The sequence below is a fragment of the Pyxicephalus adspersus genome, chromosome 3 (assembly GCF_032062135.1).
Source record: "Pyxicephalus adspersus chromosome 3, UCB_Pads_2.0, whole genome shotgun sequence".
Classification (NCBI taxonomy): domain Eukaryota; kingdom Metazoa; phylum Chordata; class Amphibia; order Anura; family Pyxicephalidae; genus Pyxicephalus; species Pyxicephalus adspersus.
The window spans coordinates 61,966,123-61,984,891 of record NC_092860.1 but is presented as its reverse complement, the minus strand read 5'-3'; the positions used below and the strand labels follow the sequence as shown (position 1 = coordinate 61,984,891).

Here is an 18,769-nt window from a genome sequence, read left to right as displayed (position 1 = left end):
GCATGCACACAAGGAGCAGTGCAGAGCCTCTTGGGATATGTGACACAAACATCCCAGGAGGCTGCGCATTTCTCCTTCGGTCTTTTCCGAAATGGCAGTAAAGAATGAAGGGGAGAGCTCCTCTCCACAAAAGTGTAAAAACAAAAAACACACATTTTTCCATTACATAACAGAGAAAGTCACTCGTTAATATAATGTTAAAAATGTGGAGATGCTTTAATAGCATCATGCATGTGATATCAGATGGGGACAAGACAGACAGTGGCCCCCTCTCATCACTGCCCATATTCTATATAAAAACAGTTGGTGACGTTTATCCGCAGTGTGTAATAATGTCATCGGCAGCGCAGTGTGATTGCTATGTGAGTGTAAAAGCTGCATGTGATATTCTGCAGCCTAACAACTCGCTGTGTTCAAACCTTCAGATCTCCTAAACCGTTGGTTGTATTAACTTGAGGGATAGGAAACTGAAACTGTAGGTGTAAGAGGGGGACCCTTGTGGCTAAACCTTTCTAAAATGTAATTACTATGGCATTATGAGAACATAAATCTCTACCTAGCAAAATGTGCTGCCTGCTCTGTGACGCATATCTGTCTGCATCTTACCTCAATCCCCAATTTCTCCAGAATTAAGAAGTGCAGGGAAACAAAAATATAGGTGGAAGTGGGAGACACGTTTGGCTATCACCTTTCATCACCATGGCATCATTACAACATTAAAAAAAAACTGTCTATCAAAATGCACTTCCTTGTTACACTACTGTAACCTTCCAGTACCTCAACCTCAATAAAATTTAGTGGGCAGAGTTAATTTTCTAATGATGCCATAGTGATGACGTTTTAGGGGATGTTAGTCACAGATGTTCCCCACTTGTACCTATATTTTTGGTTTCTTACACCTCCCCATTCCCCGATTGAAGTTCAGAATGTTAGATAAGTGGACAGGAATGTGTACCGGGGCAGGGAAGCCCATTTTAATGGGCAGGGTGTTTTATGTTCTAATGATGCTGTAGTAATGAGATTGTAAGGTGAGAATGTGCCCGCCACTTGCACCTATATTTTCAGTTTTGTACTCCCCACCTCAGAGAAATTGGTGTCCAAAGAAGAGAAGCAGACTGTAGTTTCATAGGTATAGATTTGTGACAGGTAGGTATATATTTAGAGGCCCCACCCCAATGCTCCTTGCTATGTTTGTGGCCCCCGGGGTCCCCAATTTGCACTTTCAATTTAGGACTCCTAGTTGCACTTTTCTCTGAAACAGCAACCCCAAAGTTCAATTTTCCTTATGTTTTACCTTTGTGACCCCCATATCTTGAAATTCTTTAAATCTGGGGGCAGCTTAGGAGATATGGAGGTTTGTACACACAGAGCTGTGAGGATGCACAATGACATGCAGACTTTATACACACTGGATACATTTCACAGGCAGATTTTTTTTAAAATAGAAATCCGAGCTCGTACTATGAGATGGGGGCGGGGCTGCCTGTGTCTCCTTCACATGAAGGCTGGAACTGTGTGCTCACCTCTCATCGGCAGCAATCCTCTGAACGGATGGCACAGAGCACAGAGCAGCCTCACTGAGATCCGTGCATCCGAGGATGAGAGCTGCCGAGAGCTGGGCGGGGTATTCAAATTAGCCGGGCGGAGCAATAGGCTAAAAACCTCTGGGGAGAACTATGGCTGTAACCACATAGTGTATGCTAGCACTGATGTTGGGCTAGGTCAGGTTTTGTTTAATGTTAGTATTTATACGTGCAAATTTTAATACTCCTATTATATTGAACTAACAGACCCGTGGAAAGTATATTTAAGTATAATCGCTTATAAGCCTTTTTTTAGACTGAAGAAATATGCATGATTTAGAGTTCTGAACTTCTTACCTTCGTGTCATTTTTTTTTCTAATAGAAATGGCAGATGTCTATTGAGATGACGGAGGATAAACAACATTTCTCTTGTTCAATATGGAGGTAAAGGGGAATACAGCTTCATCATGTTATACAAACTATTATAGATATGTATACAACTAATATACTTTGCTTTTCAAAACTGTTGTGGTCATTTTCAGGCCTCTGGGAATATCCTATTTATTTTTCCTCAAATTCAAAGCAGAAGTAACAGGAGGAAAAATAGAGTTCTGTGAAGCTTATGTAAGTCTGACGTTCAACAGTAGATTATATCATATTAGCTGATTTAGTAAAATGCAGAAAAACTTTTATTTGAATAATATGTGGTAATTTACTCTATTAGTCAATGTTGCTTTTTTTATGTTAGTCACAAGAAAACAAGCCATTGAAGAAATCTGAATATGATGTAACCAACACAGCAGGTAAGATCTTTATTTAACATACTGAGAGCCCCAATTAATTGCTAGTTATCTTTTTTTAAGACAGTCTTTGAACTTTATAAATCTAATATAACCCCCCCCCCCTCATCACCACCATCTTTAGTTTCCTAGTGTTTGCTTAAGCTTTTTTTTTTTTTTTTTTTTTTTACATTTTGGATAGGGTTGGGTTAAATTCATGCCAGTTTATTGCCATCTGTGTTTGTTTTTTTTATGTTTTTTTTTTTATGTCTGGACATTTAAGATACCTTTCTCACTCGCAATGAATCAACTTCAAGTAAAAAAAAACATAATTTAAGCATTAAAATACATGAGATATATCAAGAATTCAATTCACTTTGATGGGACTTTTTAGGCAGAAGCATAACATCAATGAATGTAACATAACATCAATGAATGTTTTCTAAAACATATTCTGCAAACAAAATTATTTTGTATGGTGAATTGAATTCCTACCTCCAACACAAAAGTGTGATGTTCAGGGATCAGCATCAGGAAAGAAAGCTAGAATCTAGATGTCAATCTAGAATGTCTCCTTGAAGAATAACTTTTCATTGCACAGAGCATTAATCAATTTGAATCATTGAATAAATCAACTAACTGAGTATTCTATCCTAAAATACCTACCATTACTTCAATTTAAACTTCATAAAGTATATAGCACCACAAGGAATAATCACCCTATTTTCACAACGTCATAATCTACATCTCATTACTAATTTATTATTATTAATTATGTTCAGGTATTCATAAAGAAACAAAAGAAAACCGTTTGGGGTTACTAATGCTAATACTATTATTTAGTAACACCAGTAAAAACTTTAAATAAAAACTGTTGGCATTTTAAAAGAAATTGATAAATTATAATACTTGTGCCTAAACTGTCCTGTCAAAATGAATTGGATTCTTCATGCATATATTGGGATCTGGCACATATGGTGATTGTATGGGAAAATAACAAACTAATGAAATATAGTGAGATATATTTGAGATGTATCTTCAACCTTTTTTTAACAAAATTTAATCACACAAGTAATTTACATACAATTTCCATGCATTTCACTATTCACGCATTCTCAAGAATTTCTAAGACTGACAACAGGTCGTATGATAAAACACATTTGTTTAAAACCATGATCATCTTTAGCATCTTTGGTAAGGATGGTGGAAACATTCAATAACTGCTATAGATAATCTGAGTGTCTTCAGGTTGTATTTATCAATTCAGCAGATAGGTCAACTTAATGCTTCTGTGAAGGGCTCTTTGGAAATCATTCAGACCATCAGTTGGAAAGTTGAAATCAATTGTCCATTTGCTATTAGGTAACTGTGCCTTCATTTCCTGGGCTAGAGATACAACAGGTAGTTAGTAAAAACTCCCAATGGGGGAGGAATCCTAGAATCTTAGACAGTTTTCCTCAGATGATCATCCCCATTAGATTACACAACTTGTTTTTGAGGCAACCTTTTTTTTTTTTCGGCTGTGGTGGCTATGGTGACCAGTACAAACTGAGTAGTGACTTTTTCTAATAGGGACACAGACATAAATAAATACTTGATAGAAGTATTGTCTAGAGATATCTTTAGTTAGAAATTCCAAGTGCTGTTTGCCGCCATGATTAACAAAAATAACAGATTCGTGCAATTGGATTATGTAAAGTTGGATTTATCTGTTAGCTATACACATTAGACCTGATTTATTAAAGATCTTCAAGGCTGAAAAGAATACACTTTTTATCAGTGAAGCTGCGTCATCCAGCAAACATGAAATGAATCTGGTCCAGGATTGGAAACATTTGCTAACAAATAGCAAATTACTTTGAAGCAATCCATTTCAGGTTTTCTAGATCACCCAGCTTCACTGTTGAAAATGTATCCTCTCCACCCTTGGAAATCTTTAAATAAATTAGGCTCATTATCTCAAATGCTGCCTGTAATCTCTGGCAAAATGACCCTGTTACAATTGTGGACAATTAAAGGGGATGAACCTTCCCAACAGACAGCAAAAAAACTTGGCAGAGTATCCCTTTCATATTTTTTTTTAAAACTGGAAAAAAATGCTGTTAAGTTTATTTGATTTATGTTTTATGTATCTTAATATTACCATTAAAACAACAAGCACAGTTAATAGGCATGAAACATATTTGCTTTTCTGATAACAGTCTTGGGTCTTGTTCCACTGCAGGCTTCATTTCAAACTGTTGGGCCTAGATGGTTTTACTGGCAGAGTTTGAAGTGGTTAAATGCTACAAAAACTGATGACAACAGCTTCCTCCTTGGAAGGCAGTGTGGAAGACATATATATATATATATATATATATATATATATATATATATATATATTTGACCATTAGGCCAATGCAGTTTTTGCTAATTTTGTTGCTTTGTAGCTGGCAGAACCTTTTCTCTGTGAATTCTGTTCTTTTCTTTAGTGCCATCCAAGATTAAAAATAAATACAAAGATTTGTTCTTTGGCAGTATAACCTATCCCAGATAAACAGAGTTAACGGTCAAACTGGAAATGTCAGGTCTTCTGAATTTTTAATAAATCCACAAAACTAGAAACAAATGTTGTTAATTACCCCTTCCGCACTAAAATTTCTGCCTACTTGTAGTTTTTGAATGGAGAACTTTAGTTCTTCTTTAGGTATGACTAACCTTTACAAAGCCACACACCGCCCCTAGCAATGCAGGCGGTGCCCAATTGCTGCATTCTGTAAATCAGCAGTCTGGCTCTCTGTACCAAGATACCTTTTGCTAGCAACATACTAGCTTAACTCTAACACAAATAAAACAAGGCAACACAAAGAACAGCTATTCTTCACTTGTTATACATTCCGACTGCATACCAGATAGAAAGGGGTGGCTTTTACTGAAGTGACCTAAAACCAAGTAAATCTGTCAGTTTGCAAAGTTTTTATTTCATTTTTAACATCTGAATACATATTTGTCCAATCTGTGCTAAATCATATTTGTGTTTTAAAGCTACAGAAGTATCTGCATATTAAGCAGTCAAAGGAATCACAAAATAAATTAAATGGCAATTCCCCTGATTCAAGCGTTTATACTCTCCTATTTTTTTTTTTTGATGATTCATGCACAGTTTTGTTTCTTTTTTCTCTTTTATGTTCAGTATCTGACAGACCTGGTTCCTTTTCTGCATCTTTGTACAAGATATTACTTGTGACACAGTGTGACCGTGAAGAATTGTGAAGCAAACTGCGCTGATTTTGGAGTAAGAATTATATCATAAATAAAATAACACATGGCTTTTTAGATGGTTGTATTTGTGGCCTTAGATTTTCAATTCCATTGTTTGTTTTAGGGGTTTTTTGTGAAACTAAGAACACAGCTATATCAGACCAAATCTATATAGTGTGTATAATCGATGTTTATTCGGCATCTATGCCATCAGATATATTCAACAATATTTAATTTCCTGCAACAAGTATTCACCCCTTGAAAGTTTGCAGAGCACTGTTACTTTGACCTAAAAGTCTTTTTACTGTGTGTCTCTGCATTTAAAAAAAATTCATAGTCAAGTGTTCTAACACACAAGAACCTTTTCTTAAAGGAAATTCTTTGTATAGAAGGTGTCTGGTTCAAAAACAAATTACCACCATTAAGCTTATCCATCTTTTCTTTTAGGGTTTATTTAGTTTGCATTTTGTGTGAAATAAACATGTTTTGCTTTCAAAGTTTAGCTGCATTTTTTTAAATATCCGTTGAAATAAGGAAATATTCCTATAAATGTGTGTCTAACACTTGATATGGAGGGTGAAGAAAGGATGGTAATTTTGAAAATTACTTCCCCCACTTGCACTTTAAAACAGAACTAAATAAATTCATGGTACAAATCATTGGTTCGTATAAAGATAGTCACCCTTCCGGAATCTAGCATTGGAGAGCTGGAGAAGCGCATTGAAACACTGAAATCACCTTGAGAGGGGTCTACTGCTCCACTGAGCAGGTAGTTAATGGCTTAGATGTGGAGGGAGGAGAGGTTAATCAGGATAAACATGTAGGCAGCTGAGTTACTGTAGTTAGAGGGAGTGGTAGGGGCTCTCAGAAAAGGAAGGCGAGCCCTGTGTTTGAGCACTCTTAACATATTTGCAAAGTTATGTGAACATCTTCACTTTGCAGACCCAGTCCTGGCAACTCTAGACTTTACTGCTAATAGTCTGGAGAGGAGCCCATCTAGTAGGGGTGGGGAAGGCAATGCAGGATAGCATAGACAATTGGTTGTCATAGGGGATTCTATGATCAGGAGGACCGATAGATTAGTTTGTCCCCAGATCCCTTCAACCGAATAGTTTACTGTCTCCCTGGTGCCAGGGTTCAGCATTTGGTGGACCAGTGGACAAATTATTGGGAGGGGCTGGGCATGACCCAGCTGTCTTAGTGCATGTTGGAACCAATGACAGGATAGATAGAAGATTCATAAAAATCAGTTTAACCTCCTGGGCGGTTCCTTTTTGTCTAGATTTATATGTCTAAAAGCTGTTTCATGAACATTTTTTTACAGTATAATAGTATGAGTATAATAAAGTTTGAAACACAAAATCTTGTCAAAATATTAAATTAAATAAATTTAAAAATTAATAAATTATACTGTAAAATAAATTTTCCTGAAAGACAATGTACTGCTTTTACACATATAAATCCACTGTATTGCATTCAATACAGTTATCTTGCCACTCCCCCAACGCACGTACTAACGTCACCGGGAACTCCTGGTGACTCATCGTATGCGGAGGACGCCGGCCGGAGGAAGCGAGACGACGGGGATCATGAAGGAGGACACTGGCAGATCAGGTAAGGCTCTTTTTACTATTCTATTTCACTATTTTAGCTACCCCGAGTGTGACTCTGGGTTACCACTTTTCAGCATCTTTTTTCTGCCCCGAGTCACACTCGGGGTTACCACTCAGGAGGTTGAAGAACTAGTTTCAAGTTGAAGAAAAGGACCTCCAAGGTTATATTCTCTGGAATATTGGCTGTGCCATGCGCAAAGCAGCAAAGGCGGAAGGAGCTTAGACAGCTAAACGCATGGCTTACGTCCTGGTGTAATAGGGAAGGGTTTGGGTTCTTAGAGTACTGGGCTGACTTTTCATTGGGGTACAAACCTATATGCCAGAGATGGTTTGCACCTAAATGGAAGGGGGTCTGCTGTGCTAGGGGAAAGATTTAGGGGAATGGTTAAGAGACAATAAACTAGGACAGAGAGGGGTAGGACAGATAAATAAGGTGGCAGAAAGGTCAGATAGGGGGCCATCACTAGTGGAGGGTGGACTGAGGATTGTTGGGGGGAGAGTTATGGGTAAATATAAGAAGCTTCCCATGTTTACACACAAACATTGGGTTGTGCAGTACTATTTGTACTGAAAAACAAAAGGGGGAGTTGGAAGCCTAAATGAATGAAGAGCATTATGACTTAGTTGGTATTGCTGGATCCTGGCATTGTTCTTCACATGACTGGGCTGTCAATATTCCTGGTCATACTCTTTCGTAAAGACAGAGTCAAACAAAAAGGTGGTGGTGTCTGTCTGTATGTGAGAGGTGATCTGAAAGCATCTGAAAATTATTGATGTAGCATGTGATGAGGTTGAGAGATTATGGGTGAAGTTAAATGTGGGGATGCATAATACCCAGGTAATTACACAGGTCAACAAAAAATTGTTTTGATAATCAGAAACCACAGCAAACTTTTCTAAACCAGATTTTCAAACATATTTTAGATCTGTTTTCAGTTTTTCCCTAACACGTACCGTTCCTGAGTTATGAGTACTATGATAGTTAACATTGTACGCGCATGTATTTTGTACTAAAACAGAAGCGCTATTGAAGTGAATAGTAATACATCTTCAGTGTGAAGTAAAATAAGGCACACTGGTATAGATCTACTGAACAGTGTCAGAAACACTTAAAATATGATTTTCTTGTATATTCTTGTCTGGATTGTCATGGTACAGCATCCAGCAGTAGTCAGCCATCATACTTTCTTCCAGAAACCTTGTAGCAGTACTCAATTGAGTGTCCTGGTGAAAACATTCTCCTTGTTTGTCACTCACCATACCAAGATTTTCTGGGAAGAATTCTAGATGCGAGTCCAAAAAATGTATTTTTAACCCCCCCCCCCCCCCAGCATTCCAATTTTGTCCGTTTTTTCAATGCAAAAAGTGTTAAATGTTTTTGCATGAAAATTTATTTTACATTGTAAATTCTTAGGTATAACCCACTGAAATATGTCCAATATTTAATAAATTTTAATATTAAAATTTAAATACAAAATCACAAAAACCTGTTAAACGTAATAGAACTGTACAGTAATTTGTATAATATATAAATAATATAATATATATAAGATTTCTTTGTATTGGACTCAATACAGCTATTTTGTATTGAATCCAATACATTGAATTTTCCGCCGATCCTCCCTCCCTCACCGTCGCATCGTCGCCTTCCTCACCGTCACTGACGAGGAGCTGCGGGGACCAGCAGAACACCGGGGGACGACAAAAAAAAATAAGGTAAGTGAGGTTTTTTCATGTTTTAAGCAACCACAAGTGTGACTTGAGATTACCGCTTTTTGCATGGAAATTCCACCCGGAGTCACACTCAGGATTACCGCTAGGGGGTTAATGACATCCGACAACTCAGTTTATGGTATAAATAAAACAGATTCTGAACTCCTTCCTTGTATGCAGGAGACTTATGGTTGCCCAGGAAATTTTCACACAGTTACTTGAACCCATCCCAAGCTTCTAGCTCAGCTGCTGAGAGAGATTGTTTGAAAACATCATCCTGCAAAACAGACTTGATCTGTGGACCTTTTAATATCCCTTCCTTCATTTTTGAAGTGCTTATGTTTGGAAACTTCTCAACATGGTACTGAAAACCCATGGAGTTTAATTTACCCATGGCTTTTTATCCTCCTTGCATTCCCATCAGCAAGCCAATGACCTAAAGATCCCCACAGATGATCCACTGGTGTGTTTTATACTGGATTGCTTCAAGTAGTAACTTCATGTTGTCATAGGACTCCTTTAGGTTAACGGAATGGGCGATAAGTAAACTTGGTTTGAAGTTACCATTATGCAGTAAGACTGCTTTAAAGCTTCTTTAAAAAAAAAATAATAATAAAATACGCCATTCAGATGGCACATGCTCTTGTGACAAACTGTTAGAGTTTATTTATATCATGACAGTAGCACAGTAAGCCATCACTAGTGAAGAACGTTGTCAAGTTATGATTTTGTTTTCTGTGGTGAGTAACAGTTACACCCTTTGCAAGCAAGTGCTTCTGTTTAAGCCTTGAAGCAAGAAGTTCTGCTTTGTCTTTGTAGAGATTTAGATCACGAACAAGATCATTCAGCTCTGCTTGTGTAAAGGTCTCTTGGTTCTGAATCTTCATCGGCGAAGAGATCAGGATCAGATTATTGGGAGTGTAACTGGCTGCAACTCCAGCGCAGTCCTCATCACCTTCTACACAAGCAAGTCCACCATGTGGTGCTACCGGAACTGGCAATGAATCATCATGGGGAACAGGCCTATTTGCAGAATCGAGGCGGGGATATACAATTTTGTGCTTAGTTTTACCTAAGAATCCACTTTTTTTGACATTTGACACCCCGGATTACCACTAGGGGGGTTTAACACTGTCCGCATTGATAAGTGGAAACAAAAACCCTTAATGCATCACAAAACCTATACCCTTCCAACGGGTTTCGCCCTGTAGGGGTTCGGAGAATACACAAGCAAGGGTTGAGTCAGGTTTTCAGAACCAATCATCCATTAAAAACAAGTAAATTGAAATAAGTGCTGTAGATGGGCAACAGGTATAAAGATGTGTATATCTTTTTAAGTTCTGTGGTAATTTGGCGACATTGTGCTTTTGTCGTGAAGGAACCGCACACGTAATGAAAACTGGATCACTAGGACAATTTCTAGGCATGATGACAAATGAAATCAATCACAGTTAGTGCAGTCTCTAACCTTAAAAAAAGAAAACGGACATTAAATGTTGTTTACGAATTTCACGCAATATAATATTAGCTGCATCACAAAAACTAGACGTGCTAAAGGAAAAACTGAACATAGATTTGAAATCTGCATTAAAAATTCTACATAGCTCACATAAAATTATATCTGATGAAATTACATGTTGACCTGTTTTATTGGAGTCTGCTATAGGCTCCCTAGTGCTAAGGAAGAAATAGAGAATCAACTACTAGCACAGATAGAAAAAGCAGCAAAATCTGGAAATGTTTTAATCATGAGAGATTTTAACTACCCTGCCATTGACTGGAGTAATGGCATTACAGAAACCGCAAAAGGAAGTAAATTTATGAAAAAGTGAGTTTTAGGAATAGAGAAAAGACAGGCTTTTTTAGGACACAGAGTGTTTTTTATAGAACAGTAAACTTTATTTCTAAAACTAGACTGAGATGACCTATGCTAGTGCCTAGTGCTAACATAGGAAAACTAAGCTAGGTAACAGGTAAGCGTATGATGCAAGTAGTTTTGGTCCTGTTCAGACAGCCATAGTTCTCCCCAGAAGTTTTTAGCCGGTTGCTCCGCCCAGCTGATTTGAATACCCCGCCCAGCTCTCGGCAGCTCTCATCCTCGGATGCACAGATCTCAGGCTACTGTGTGTCATCCGTTCAGAGGATTGCACACAGCTCAGCCTTCATGTGAAAGGGGACACAGGCAGCCCCGCCCCATCTCATAGCACAGAGCTCGGATTACTGTTTAAAAAAAAAATGAAATGTATCCAGTGTGTATAAAGTATCCATGTCATTCTGCATCCTCACAGCTCTGTGTACAAACCTCCATATCCTAATATGTATGTCACAATAACCTGTAATCTCCAGGGTGTACAGGGGACCCTCATAGATACTAGTTACTACAATTGCAGCCCCCCAGGTTCAAAGAATTTCAAGATATGGGGGTCACAAATGGGTTGTGAAGTTTGGGGTTGCTGTTTCAGGGGAAAGTACAACTAGGAGTCCTAAATTGACACTAGTAAGTTGGGTCACAATACACGGCATAGGACAGTTGTGGCAAAATACATAGAATAGAAAAACTGGATATACTAACGGGGCAGGCATTACAAAGTTGTAACAAATAATTGGGAGAAGGTAGAACACTGAAACAATAAGAGGTTACTGGCTACCCATTGCATAAACAACTGGGTGCACTAAATTTGCCGTGTTTTGCCACACCCCCTTTTTTACCACCCGGTTACAGCTTCCTACCACCCGGCTGAAAAAAATTTCTGGGGAGAACACTGGACAGCAATAGTTTTGTTTCCCACCTGACCCGTTTCGCCTAATAGGGCTTCTTCAGGGGTTTGTTGGGGAGACTTGGTAGTATTGCTGAAATCTTTTCTGTGAAGGCCAGTTGCTCTCATACTACTTGTGAAGTGATTCAGTTAAAAAAGCCGTAGAGCTTAGAAAAAGCAAAATAAGGGCTATTCCTTTGGTTAGGAATAGAACATCATTTGTAAGACTCTTTAGGGCATCTGGGTGATGATTCCTGGTTGTAGTTTGCTATGTTTGTGCTCCAATACAAGATGGTAAATATATTCTTATATACAGCAGTGTGGTTAGTACAGCAGTGCAGTTAGCTTGGGAGTAATGTCCACATGAAATGTAGTACTCTGTTTGACATGGTGCTATAGTGGTGGGCCGCGGGTAGCCGTCCAAAGAAGAACTGGCCTCTAGAAAAGATTTTGGCAATACTACCAAGTCTCCCCAACAAACCTCTGAAGAAGCCTTATCAGGCTAATTTAATTTTAAGAGAACTAATTTTTCATTATTAAGGGCGGCTCTTTGTGACTTGGACTGGGAGACAATATTGTCCTCAAAGAACACAGAACACAAATGGGAATGTTTCAAGTCTGTTCTACACAAGCACACTGAAAAATAAATTCCAATAGGTAATAATTTATAGGGCTAAAATTAAAACCCATGTGGCTCACAGCTGATGTTAGAAAGCCATAAAGAACAAGAAAAGTGCATTCCGAAAATATAAAAATGAATGATCACCTTTATTGTAGGCCCCTTAAAGTATGTCTCTGGAGTTAGAGAAGGTGGATTTACTAAACATTTTGTTTAGCTCTGTGTACTCAAAGGAAAATGGCACAGCTCAAATCCAAATTTATAATAGCAATGTCACTGCCTTAAATCAGTCACTCAAAATTGATTTTGTTGAGAAACAGGCAAAATTAAGGTTGACAAAGCACCAGGACCCGATGGATTACATCCACGTGTCCTCAAAAGAGCTGAGCTCAGTTATTACAAAGCCATTATTTCTACTATACTCATTAATAACTGACATGGTACCAATATGATGGCGCAAGGCCAATGTGGTTCCTATCTTCAAAAAAAGAAACAAAGTCATTACCAAGTAACTACAGACCAGTTAGCTTAACGTTCATAGTTGGAAAGGTCCTAGAGCGTTTGATAAAGAACCACATAGAAGAGTTTCTGCTAGAAAATAATATGTCATAGTCAACATGGATTCAAGAAAAACCGAAGTTGTCAAACAAATTTACTCTTTTCATGAGGAAGTAAGTAAACAGGTAGACAGTGGAGTTGCAGGTAATATCATGTACTTGGACTTTGCTAAAACACACACAGTACCCCACAGACTGGTAATATGCAAGGTAGGGTCTAGGATTACAAAAGTCAATTTGTATATGGATAGATAACTGGCTTAAAGATCGCAAGGATTGATACTCTGAATGGTCTAAGGTGATTAGTGGTGTACCCCAGGGTTCAGTGTTGGGGCATTTACTGGTTAACATTTTTATAAACGAAATAGAGCTTGGGATTAAAAGTACCATCCCTGAGTTTGCAGATGACACCAAACTGTAATAGCATAGCAGAGCTCCACTGATTGCTCTGCTCCGTTATTGCCATTCAACACTAGAGGTGAATGGAGACAAGTTTCCCCATTCAAGTCTAGTGCTAATTGGCTGAGAAAAGGGAAACCCTGATGACAGCTCAAAGAGCTGAGCTCAGGTATTTCAAGGCCATTATTTTTAATTTTTAGAGACTCTTTGTCACTGGCAAGGTACCGATGGATTGGCGTTAGTCTAATGTGGTTCCTATCTTCAAAAAGGGAGCAAAGTCATCAGGTAACTACAGACCCGTTAGTTTAACGTCCATGATTGGAAAGGTCTTAGAGAGTTTGATAAAAAATCACATAGAGGAGTTTCTGCTAGAAAATAATATTATAAATGATAGTCAGCATGGCTTCAAAAAAGACAGAAGTTGTCAAACAAATTTACCTTCTTTTTATGAGGAAGTAAGTAAACAGGTAGACCGTGGAATAGCAGTTGATATAGTGTACTTGGAGTTTGCTAAAGCATTTGACACAGTACCCCACAGACGGTTAATATGGAAGTTAAGATCAATAGGTTCAGAAAAAGTCAATCTTTAAGACAGCTCTTTGTCTATTTACAGACTGCAGCCAGAGAGTAGTGAATAATGATTCATACTCTGAATGGTCTAAGGTTATTAGTTGTGTACCCTAGGGTTCAGTGTTGGGACCTTTACTGTTTAACACCTGTTAAGGCGATCTCCTATTGATCCCAGATCAATTTTCCCTCTTTCTAATTGCTTCTGTTTACAGCACTGGAAATGTACGTAACACGCGCAACTTAATGTGTGGTTAGATCACTCTCAAAACTTTGTTTGCACACAGTTTATATAACAGTTCAAAGGCATGATCAGTGCATGATCACATGACTACAGACAACTAGCAGACATAACAGATGTCGTTGTGGTTCTCCTAGAACAAGATATTTTTGTCAAAGTAACTGATATTTGGCAGTAGGGAGGAAAGGAAGAATTTCAAGGAAAAAAGGGGGGAAGCGGATGCTAGTTTACTGATAAGAAGAGTACAACTAATTTCAACATATTTCAATCATCTTCAAAACATAACAAAAGTACAAAAATAATTAACTTCAAGAATCAGCAAAATTCCTCAGCTACTTTCAATTCCCTCTTTTTATCCTTCAACAAAGGTGATAGTGGCAAGTTGTTGTGACCCAAACAAGGCAGAATATGACCATCAGGGCTCCAAAACTGCAGACAAGCATCTGGGCTGGTACTTGTGGATCAAGAAGCATCATCTTGGCGCTTTTTCACTTTTGAAGCGTGTATCCAGGTGGGTCCTCCACTGGTCAGCACGGCTGTTCTAGTGATGGCTTGCACGGTGACCGGAGGTCCAAAGGGCCGATCCAAGGATTTGTGCTTGTGCCGAGCTTTAACCAACACTATGTCCCTGGGCTTGAATGGGTGCGTCGGTTGATCTGTTGGGAGAGAAAAACAGAGAGATATCTTCGTAGTTGCTGTTCAATTTTTCAATTAACTTAGCTACATATTGATCCTGAATTTGTTGTAAGTCTCCCGGTAGTAAAATAAAGGGTTCTTTGATCCAAGGGGTGGGGAATGGACGTCCCAATAGAATTTCAAAGGGTGATAGCTTATTAACTGGATTGGGTGTCATTCTTATTTCTGCTAGAACTGCTGGTAGGTATTGGTTCTTCTTATGGAATGTCCCTCCAGTTGCTTTCCTAAGTTTGTCTTTCAATGTCCTATTCATCCTTTTTACTACTACAGCACTCTGGGGTTGATATGGGATGTGGAACTTCCATTCTATGTTCATCATTTTTTAAATCTCCTGCGTGACTTTAGAAGTGAATGGAGTGCCATTGTCTGAGCTTATTCTTACATGGCATCCAAATCTGGGGATGATTTAATTGCATAGTATCTTAGCTACTGTCCTTGCATTTTCTTTCCTGACTACAAAAGTTTCTACCCATCTGCTGAATATATCTGTAATCACTAACATTATCTGACATCCATTGGAAGCCTTTGGCATGTGTGTGAAGAATATTTGTAACTCTTGAAATGGACCGTGGAGGTAACAAATGTTCATGTTGTCCTACTTTCTTTCCTTGCACATTATTTCTAGCAATGTTAAACAGTGGGAAAGTATGGCTTGCGTATGTTCCTTTAAATTCTGGGCACAAAATCGCTTGTTTTTTTCTTGTGTTGTGGTCTTAATGCTTTTGTGTCCTATACCGTGAATTTGAAAAACAGTGAGGGGTACTGCTATTTGGGGCAGCCCTACTATTCCTCCTTTTGACCAGATTCCAAAGGAATTTAAGGTCAATCCTTTCCAGAATTTAATGTCCTGTGAATTGGGGAAGGGCTGTAATTGTGTTAGGAGTGTGTTGGGTTCAGTGGAAGCTGGGATGGCGTAGCAGCGTAAGTGTATCAGGGGGGCTAGTGGTGGGTGTGGTAGACTGAGCAGCGGCTCTGGCATGAAAATCTGCTAGTCTATTGTCCCTGGCATTGAAGAAATTGGAAGAAGTGTGTGCTTGACATTTGACAATGGCTATTTGATTGGGGAGGTGAATGGCTTGTAAAAGTTTAGAAATTAATGCGGAGTGCTGAGTGGGTTTTCAATCAGCTGTGGTAAAACCTTTTCGCTGCCAAATGGCTCCAAAATCATGTACGACTCCAAAAGCATAGCGGGAGTCAGTTTACAGCTTTTCCTTCCATAATTTCACAGGCTCTGGTGAGTGCTATCAATTCTGCGGCTTGGGAAGAGTTAACAGAGAGTGGGGCGGCTTCAAGGACTGTGTCAGGGAGCTGTACCGTGGCATATCCAGCTAAATAAGTTTTGACCCACCCAAGACCCATCTACAAAAACATTTTTTGCTAGAGGAATGGGTGTTGTGGATAAGTCTGAACGTAGTGTTGATGTGTTAGGTATTTCAGTGATGCATGAGTGTGACTCCGGTACTTCATCCTCTGGCCCTTTAAGACCTAAGAGGGCATTGAGCACAGCGACAGTACCACTGTTAGCAGGAGCATATTTTACACTTAATCCTGCAGTGGATGTTAGGATAACTTCATAACCAGACAACCTTTGTGCTGATATGTGGTTAAATTCAAGTGTAAGCAAGTGTAGTACAGCATGGGATGTGTAAAGTATGGTCTCGTGACCCAAAGTTAGAAGTCGGACACTTTCTACAGCCATTGCACACACCGCCAGCACACAGACAGGCTGGCATGCCTTGCACAGTAACAGGCATTGTCTTAGAGACATATGCCACGGGCCTCATTTTACCTCCATGCATCTGAGCAAGCACAGCAGCCATGGTTTTACAATTCTCTCTTGCATACAATACAAATGGTACATTGAGATTTAGCATTCCCAATGCAGGGGCAGAGGTCAGGGATTCTTTTAACACCCCATATGCTTTAGTCATTTCATCAGACCATTGAATGTTATTAGGGGCACTGGGGGTGGTACTGGGACGGAGCTGAGAGTCCCAATACGAGCAGTCAGGAATCCAATGTCTGCAAAAATTGATCATGCCAAGAAAGCTGAGCAGCTGTTTCTTTGTCTGTGGGAATAGCAGACTGGTATTGGCATGTACCATGGGCTAGCAGTCGGGAACCTGTGGGGTTAAAAGCATTCCCAGGAATGTCACCTGTTGCAGACAGAACTAAATTTTTTTTGTGCCACACCCTCTGTCCTTCCTTTCCCAAAAAACACAACAATGAAACCGTATCCTTCTGACATGCCTCCTGCGATGGGCTACAGAACAATAGATCAACACACACTGTAGTAAAGTTGAACCATGCTGCGGCTGCCAGTTGGCAAAGACCTGCTGGAGGGCAATTGAGAAAACTGCGGGAGAGTCAACAAAACCCTGGGGCAAGCGGCACCAGGTGTACTGCTGTCCCATGATAATGAAAGCCATAAGGGGCTGGGTCCCGGGTGATAATGGTATGGAGAAAAGTGCATTGGCCAAATCAATAACACTGTAAAATTGGGTCTCGGGCGGTACTGCTGTAAGGATGGTACTAAGATCTGACATGAGTGGTGTCAGGGGCGTAACCAGCTCATTGATGGCTCTGAGATCCTGTGGTAAACGGTATGAGCCATCTGGCTTTTTGACAGGATTTACTGGAGTATTGTAAGGAGAGCAGGTTTTCTTAAGTATGCCTTGCTGGCAGAAAGATTGAATCATGGGTGCTAAGGAATCTTCCTTGTCTTTAGTTAAAGGACACTGCTTTTGGTATACTGGTGTATTTGGTTTTGTGGGTGCTGTATATGGAGTGCAGTCTAGGAATCCCACGTCATATGGTCTGGTGGACCACGTGCTGTCAGGAATTGGAAAATCCAAAAAGGGCAGTTGCAAGGTTGTATTGACATTAATCCCTCCCTTTGGGTCAACAACCAGTGACATTCCCAGAGATCCCATCAGGTCTCTTCCTAACAGGTTAACTGGACAACTAGGTAATACCTTGAATGAGTGATGTGTAATGTATTCTCCATGTGCTGTACAAATGGGAATATGAGGTGTGTGTCCCATAGGGGTGATGACGTTTATTCCCACAGAGCACCCACCAGGTGTAGATGGACATGACCAGGATTGGAAGACAGAACAAGTCGCTCCTGTGTCGACTAAGAAGTCTGTCAGAAACTGTCCTACTTCTAATGTGATTATTGGGTTTTCATCAGCCTGGTCAGAGATTTGTAACATAGTGGTGGAGGAGTCTTCCTATGGGCATCCCTATGCTTAATGTGGTTTGCCTCCCCATTGTAAGGGGTACTTTGGGGCAGGGTGGTTGTAGTTGTGAGCTGAATGTGGCTGCATTGGCGTGCTATGTGTTTGCTGCTGTACTGACTGCTGTTGGTGTGTAGGGCAATCGCTGGCCCAAAGACCTTCCTGTCCACAGGTAAAACATGCTTGATTCCTTCTAACATTTCCATATCCTCTATTGTCATTCCTGTCCTGTCTACCTCCTTTGCCTCTACCTTTTCCTCTGTACCCTCTGGGTTTCCCTGAATAATGGAGTCGCTGCACATGGGGTTTTGACAGTTTAGGTAGCTCAAAGCAACCTGCTGCGTCTTTAGTTAACAATTGTCCCATTATATCCTGCGGGGGTAATATGCTCCAATTATCAATAATCAATTTGGCAGTTTTAGCATGTTTAGGGATTAATCCATTATTCAGTGACTGTGTAAAAACAACATTCAAATCTCCTCCTAATCCTAGATTGCCTCTTCCTTCCACACGTTCCTAAACCTTTGAGCATGATCACTTGCGGTTTCTCCTGCTTTCTGTTTGCATGCTAATGCTGTGGCCATTGATTTTCTATCTCCATGTATCCTAACAAATTCATTATGCACTTGATCCCACCTAAATTTTTAGGGTTAAGTACACAACAGCAGATGATGTGTAGCCGCTTCTGCTGGGTGATGTAGGACTAGTGTGTGGTGGTAATAATGTCTGTGACTGCTTGCTGTTTTTGTAAGAGAAAGAGGGGCTGGGGGGGGGGGGGGGGGGGGTGGTTACGAAGTCACAGGTGTTCCCAAAAACTTTTTTTCCC

The 18,769-nt window shown here is 39.6% G+C and overlaps 1 protein-coding gene and 1 long non-coding RNA gene across 3 annotated transcripts in view; one reads left to right on the top strand and one right to left on the bottom strand.

The window, feature by feature from the left end:
* The window catches only part of MYDGF (myeloid derived growth factor), a 54,159-nt gene that overhangs the window by 33,002 nt on the left and 2,388 nt on the right, over nt 1-18,769 (top strand). For both annotated transcript variants that reach the window (XM_072404916.1, XM_072404917.1), the window contains exons 3-6: nt 1,907-1,968; nt 2,067-2,148; nt 2,273-2,327; nt 5,476-5,577. In XM_072404916.1, coding sequence (XP_072261017.1) covers nt 1,907-1,968; nt 2,067-2,148; nt 2,273-2,327; nt 5,476-5,555 — 279 coding nt within the window. In that variant the 3' untranslated portion in view covers nt 5,556-5,577. The remainder of the gene's footprint in view (nt 1-1,906; nt 1,969-2,066; nt 2,149-2,272; nt 2,328-5,475; nt 5,578-18,769) is intronic.
* LOC140326382 (uncharacterized) overlaps nt 14,126-18,769 on the bottom strand; it is a 13,652-nt gene continuing 9,008 nt past the window's right edge. Inside the window, exon 3 of the long non-coding RNA XR_011919853.1 lies at nt 14,126-14,664. This is a non-coding gene — a long non-coding RNA (uncharacterized lncRNA). The remainder of the gene's footprint in view (nt 14,665-18,769) is intronic.